General features: G+C 46.6%; 2 protein-coding genes across 2 annotated transcripts in view; one reads left to right on the top strand and one right to left on the bottom strand.

The window, feature by feature from the left end:
- The window catches only part of T265_07820 (hypothetical protein), a gene marked incomplete at both ends in the record, with an annotated part of 3652 nt that extends 2735 nt beyond the window's left edge, over positions 1-917 (top strand). The window contains one exon of the mRNA XM_009173449.1: positions 767-917. Within this exon, the coding sequence (XP_009171713.1) occupies positions 767-917 (151 nt within the window). The remainder of the gene's footprint in view (positions 1-766) is intronic.
- Positions 1-1097, bottom strand: part of T265_07819 (hypothetical protein) — a gene marked incomplete at both ends in the record, with an annotated part of 4442 nt that extends 3345 nt beyond the window's left edge. Inside the window, one exon of the mRNA XM_009173448.1 lies at positions 989-1097. Coding sequence (XP_009171712.1) covers positions 989-1097 — 109 coding nt within the window. The remainder of the gene's footprint in view (positions 1-988) is intronic.
- Between the last annotated feature and the right edge of the window lie 5590 nt (positions 1098-6687).

The following is a 6687-nucleotide window of genomic DNA, read 5'->3' as shown; positions in this document are numbered from 1 at the left end:
TCGGATTTGCACTCGACCTTTACATCTGTGCCGTTTCTCCCTACCTAACGCGTGTGAGACTGCAGCCAGTTGATTCTTCTATTATCCAAATTTAACAGTAGTTTAGTCAACAGACACTCATCCCGTGGATCACAGCAAAAATGCAAATGCAGTCAAAGGAAAATGAGGTCCGGCTGAACAAATTGCCCCGTGTTGTTGGTCTGAGTGGTGTTCTGGAGTATCAATGGCATTGGAACACCGTAACGTACACTTTGGTTGTTCGCGGTTGAAACGCAATGCTTGTCGTTCAGAAAGTATGGCTTTACACGGGATGCCCCACAAGTATTACCTCCAAACCAGTAACGGTAAGCCGCGAGGCATTTGCTGTAAAGATATGCTGCAGTAAATTAAGGGCTTATTATTGACCGACTGCCCTGGGACAAGCAGAAGTGTGACCTATCGTAAGGTATGAGTCAACTTCTGTCAGTTTAGTGGACACAAGGATGAACTGCGGTTCACCGATTCGACGTCTTTCTCATCAATCCACCTACCTGGTTGCTAAGGCAAATGAGTTGTGCGAATCCCGACGCATCAGGTTAACCGCACACTAAACACGACCAATATCGAATCAATAAAAGGTAACGAATGTAACGAGACGCACACCCACCGCAATTTGTTAGCTTGCACGAACAGTCGCGCTTAAAAATTCTCCATCCATTTTGGCAAAGTACTCCTGAGTGCACTCGGGTTCTTCCTGGTGTAGGCCCTATCGAATTTGAACCCGCAGTATCTGGCATTCCAACCTAACATTGTTATATCTGCTGATTTGCCAATCTGAGGTATCTGCTGTTGACCCGCTTCAGTGCCTAGTGCCGGAGAAAGACTCACAGAAGGGAACACGACAGCTGTATGTCGAACAAGCGAGTCTGAGAGCGTGAATGCATGCGAGAGTACAACGGTCTCAAGCTATTTATTCGAGGGAGACTGTGTGACTTGGTCCAGTGCTGACGCACGCGGTCTGGCTTTGGTAGGAGGCTGCGACGCGGATGCGTTGTCTGACCTTGATCAACGCTGACTCGCGCTGTCTGGGTTTGATACAAGGCTGTGAAGCGCTGCATATTGAGGGGTCGCTATCTGTCTGGTCAACATCTAGCGGAGCTGAGAGTCTCCGTAGATTCCGGGCATTCAGTGGTTGCTTTCAGGAAGCTGACCTTTCTAATAGTAACAGAGCGTAGCGTTTTCCCTTCTGAAAAGCTACTTGAATGTTGGCTATGTTTAACAATCTTCGAATAACCTCCGATGTTCCCGCTTTATATGGAATGACTGCTGTGCCAATCCATTCCTTACTGGGTCTAGATACTGGAGCCAATATCTTTCTTAGTTGAGGCTTGATCAAACTCACTGGGTATCCTATTTCTTGAAGTTTGTTGGCAATGTCGATTTGAGCTGCCGTTCGGTCGATCTCTTCTGTGCACAGCGCTCTGACCCGACTAAACATCGATGGGACTGCTGGAAGTACACGGACTTTGGGTGTGCTGCTGAGTTGTTTAAAACGGTTCCTGTGTCTTTTGGTTTCTGGTAGATAGTAGTTTTTAGGTTACCACCACCCGTGTATGTTATACAGTCCAGGAAGAGTAATATACCGGAGGGGGACTCTATCTCCGTGCTAAACTTGATGTGTGGATTTAAACTATTGAGATGGTTGTGGAATCTGTTCACGTTGTCCCGTTTGATTACAATAAAGGCATCCTCAATATAACCCCGAAAAAACTTTCGACGGACAATGGTGTCCGGCCAAGGCCATGTGTTCGATGTCCTCCGTATAATTATTAGCTAAAATTGGGGATATTGGAGATCCCATTGTAAGATCTCTTTCTTGTGAGTAAACATTTTTGTCAAAAACAAACTGATCGAGATACAAACACACTCTTATGCCCTCAACTATTTCATCCACCGAGAGGTGCGTGCGTTTCACAAGTGTCGCGTTTGCCAGTAACAACCACCTAGTTACCTCCAGGGGACGAGATGGACCAAGTAGGTAGAGCGCGAATTTACTTACCGGAAGGTCCGTGGTTCGAACCCGACCTCAGCCTCTCGACTTCCACTGTCTATGCTTGGGCAACCTGACATTACCCAAGCCCTCGTGCTCCTTTGGGTGGCATGGCAGCTAGGCACCGAAAGGGTGCTACAGCTGAATGATTTTTTTAGTTACCTGCAGAGCATCTGCCCATGGGATGTTTGTGTTTTCAACTGATTGTAGCTCTCTTCTCCTTTCATCAGTCTCAGCAATTCGATAATGATAGAATGTGTTGTAAATAGCCTCACTTTTGACGTCGTAATAAAGCCATTGGCACACTGGTACACGTACTGCTCGCTCTTTTCTTATACGTGACGGGATTAAAGTGGTTAGCGATCCTCTCAAAAGCCTTGATCCCGTTTCCCATCGATGTCTCACAAAACCACAGGCACTCCTCCAAGCTTTTGGGTGAGTTAATCACAATTCTGATCAGCTGCTCTTGACCGAACGGTTAAGTGTCCGACCTACTAGCCGGGATCTCGGGACTTCCTGGGTTTTCGTCAGATGCGTACTGTCGATGATTCCCGCAGCTGTGCAGTGCTTCTTGATCAATCAGCATAGATTGGCTTCACTAACAGAGTGAAATTTCAATTGGAGATCATTATTTGTATTTGGATTAAAAAAATCGTTCAGCTGTAGCACCCCTTCGGTGCCTAGCTGCCATGCCACACGGAGGAGGCACGAGGGCTGGGATACTGCCAGGTCGCCCAAGCCTAGACAGGGGAAATAGAGAGGCAGAGGTCGGGTTCGAGCCACGGACCTTCCGGTCAGTAAATTCGCGCTCTAACCACTTGGATTAAGTGTTCAGGACCGCCTATAGGTTAGATCTAGACACGGCCCCACCTTCATGCATACTGGCTTTCCCGAAAGACTACCGCATCTTGAAAAGCCCCAACTGATGCGATCGCTGTACCACTAATACACAGAGATTGCCGTGTGCGATACTGTCAAGTAACATACCTGTTCAGCGTTTAGGATAATCGGAAACACCTGACATTTCTCCACCCCAGGTAGTTCCTTACTGACTTATCCCAGGAGCGGACAATCAACTTTCCCCAGGTCTGTAGTCCTGAATTTGTCCTCGTCGTACTGTCCCTCGCTAGAACGTCACTCTCGTATTCTATCACCTTTTATGCCCCTTCCTACCGTGGTTCTCTCATCGCTCTTCATTTAAATCAGATTTATTCAGTTAAACTGGCGTATGTTGTATCTAACTCCCGTCTTCCGCTCCAATGTCTTAGTACCGGAAAAAGACTCGCGAACAAGCAACATAAACAGCTCTATTGCAATCAAGCGAGTGGGAAAGTCACAAGGGGCCTCGTGCCATTTAAGTGAAATCTTGACATTAATCCAGACTGTCCGATCAGTATATGGTGAACATTCATCATCATCGATCGTACCTCCGTGACGCGTCTGAAAGCTTGTCGGTCGCTGGTGCATTTATTGATTGATTGACTGGTTTGGACGCTTGCCGGCTCCCCTACTGTGATTTTGGTGGAGTTTGAGTGTCTCAGTAGGTTTTGGGCATTCCGGGAGGGATTTCAGGAATCTGATCTTCTTGACAATGTACATCACTGATTTATATCACTAGGACAGTTATATTTTAGCAACGGCATATTAGTGGTCTATCGCGCTTCAACCGCATCGTCGCTGATTACGTTGATGGTAGCAAGAAGAACGGAGGCATGGGTGGTTTCGTCCGGATTTGCATTCATCAGGTGGATGTAGCTGGATTAGTCATGTGTCTGTTCGGTTAACATTTTTCATCGTTAACTGCAGCGCCAAACGATCACTAACCACACTGTTATATCTGCCGATTCGTCAATCTGTGGTATCTGCTGCTGACCCGCTCCAGTGCCTAGTTTCCGAAAAAAAAGAGTCACAGAAGAGAACACAACAACTATATTCCGAACAAGCGAGTGCCAGAGCAACGGCCTCACGCTATTTAAAGGGAACTTTCTGACATTGATCCAGGATGTCTGATGGGCGTTAGTGAACACCCATCAACAGTGATCGTGCCTTTATGAAATGCCTGAACGCAGCTCACATTCGGTCGTGCTTCTGTGGCGTGCATGGACACTCATCAGCTTTTGCTGAATTGATTGAATGATTGCCTGGCCTAGATGCATGTCGACTTTCCTGTTGCGGTTTTGGTGGAGCAGTAGGTTTCGGGCGTTCTGAGGTTGCGTTCAGGAATCTGACCTTCCTGATACACACCAGCCCTAAGATGAGCCCATATGATGAAATATCTTGAAAGAAAAGGATCCCTTTTGACTTCAGTCGACCATGCGAAAATGCCTTTAGAGACCACGTCTAGGTAAATCGATCTAGTCACATCCGCTCGCTGACCCCTCTCGAGGGCGAAATGCGTGGTGGATCGCTCTTCAGGATGATCAAGGTCGTCATGTCCAAATCTCCGACCTACCTGATTATCGTGGATTGTTTAGAATAATACTTGGCTTATGTAATATGGTCGGAATCAGTGACATTTCACCGAATGGGATTATCCAGGAATTCACCCGTTCGTATCCGATCTGGTAGAGGGAGCCACAAGCTTTACTTGTGGCATTTTGAAAGCAATGCTTTCCTCACCTCGGATGATTACATCTTATCCATCACCTAGCTGTGAAGAGTAGGTAGTATGCGATAAAAAATGACGGTAGACATCAGCAGCTGGCTATTAATGGAGATTTCGTCCTGTCAGTGAAGCCAATCTATGCTGGAAAGCCGTCTAAGTGAGAGTTGATCACACGAGTGCTCATTCGCTCGGGGCCGAGCTGTTATGCATTCAAACTAACCGTCGGGATATCACGGATTTCAAATTATCCGAATTTTCGTTAGATGTGCACTGCTAATGATCCCCAATAAGGATGAAGCAACCATACATGCATCTTCGCGTCTCAGCATAGTTTGGCTTCACTGACAGGACGAAATTTCCATCGGTAGCTCGCTGCAATCAAAACAGTGTGCTCTGGAGACTTCATGAATATCTATCTGATTCTGTTCCATTTCGAACACCGTCGTCAGATGAACATGAATGTTTCGTGGTTTGTTCAGTCGCAGTTGGTAAAAAAAACCTCGGCCAAGCATGTTGAGGTGGCCTTGTCGTCTGCCACTGCATCCGTCTTGGGTTGAAGACAGTAAAAAACGACAATTCCCGTTTCTAAGTGAGCTGACATGCGACACACTCATCACCATCCTGGACAGTAATATTTACATAGTAACAAATGGTGCTGAACTGTCATGCAAGTAGAAAGGAAGAAAGACTCGATGTAGGCTGAAAAGAAAAGGAACGAGCGTGGAATTATTGCAAAATGCACAAGAGCATGGTGCATGCAACTTCTGAAACCATGCAAACAAACACATCTGAGCATCATGCTGGAGCAAGGCCTTATCAGTGGGGTTGGCCCGACGTCTTTTGTGAAATTCACCCAACACAAGCCAAGGAAACAACGACAGACCACCGTTTGTTAGACAATCCGACTAAAATGTGAAGGTAAGCTTGCCCCTGGATCGTTTAAATTCCATGTACTGTAGGGGTGCACAGGAAGAATCACGCGGACTTCACCCATAAAGACGCGAAGACCCCACAGCAGCCTTCAGCTCGGCAGTAGCCGATTCCGTTCCTCGTGTCCACGTTATGGAAGTTCTCATTCGCGGGAGTTTGGAATGAAGAACAAGACTTTCTTTGGTCTCTTCTTGTTCAGACGTACATAGCATACGTCTTAATGTGACGAGCCTTATCTTCTACCCAAGTAAACTGGACATGTTAACTTTAGTTACGTTCTAGATCGTAATCTTACGTACATGCTTCAGTCAGTTAGTGATAAAATATTTGATGACATTTGTGGTCTTCAGATCAGGGAGACTGGTTTTCACAGCCATATCGTGGGATCGCTCTTACAGTGGTTTTGTAAATACGACCCCCTAACCTCAGTGATATTCATTTCCGGTACCGAAGCTGGCGCAAGTCGGTGATCATCAAGCAAGCTGCAGCTTGGGAGCCGAGAGCTGCAGCCATGCCGGCCTTACGCTGTGCAACAAATGCAAAGCTCGCTGGATGACACAAGTGTTTACGTTTAGATAACAAAGTTGGTGCAAGGCCGGTTGCCATATTTGGGTATCCTGTCCGGAAAGGCATCAAATGACAGTTGATAAAGAACAGAACAGTGCTGCTACTAACCTTTTTGGGGACTACGGCATCTGAACGGAATGGCAGGACCTCAAACATTCGATACTTGAGACGAATGCGTTACCACTTGACCGATCGATAACTCGCTCATCCGTCAGACAATCGAGAAATTGCAGTTCTGACATCCTATTTTGACCAAAAATTTAGTCCGGTTTCTCCCGCTTCATGCGAGGCCTAATCAGAATTCTAACCTTCATCTGTAAATTGGGCAGGCTGTGGAGGGAAGAAGCCATTCATTAGGATAAACAATAATAAACGTATGCAGCCTGAGTCACGGAACCTTCAAGATTTCTCCTGGAGCAACAATGAGCGATTGAATTACAGAGGCTAGTCGAAGAAGGGATTCGACAAAGTCGCGACGGCCTGTCACTGGAATGATGGGAACGCGTTGGTACACAATGCTGTATCTTATGGCTTGGTTCGGCTGCCAACCGAACAA

The sequence above is a fragment of the Opisthorchis viverrini genome, assembly GCF_000715545.1.
Source record: "Opisthorchis viverrini unplaced genomic scaffold opera_v5_186, whole genome shotgun sequence".
In the NCBI taxonomy this organism is placed as follows: domain Eukaryota; kingdom Metazoa; phylum Platyhelminthes; class Trematoda; order Opisthorchiida; family Opisthorchiidae; genus Opisthorchis; species Opisthorchis viverrini.
The sequence above is the reverse complement of the archived record's forward strand: the minus strand, read 5'-3'. Positions and strand labels throughout refer to the sequence as shown.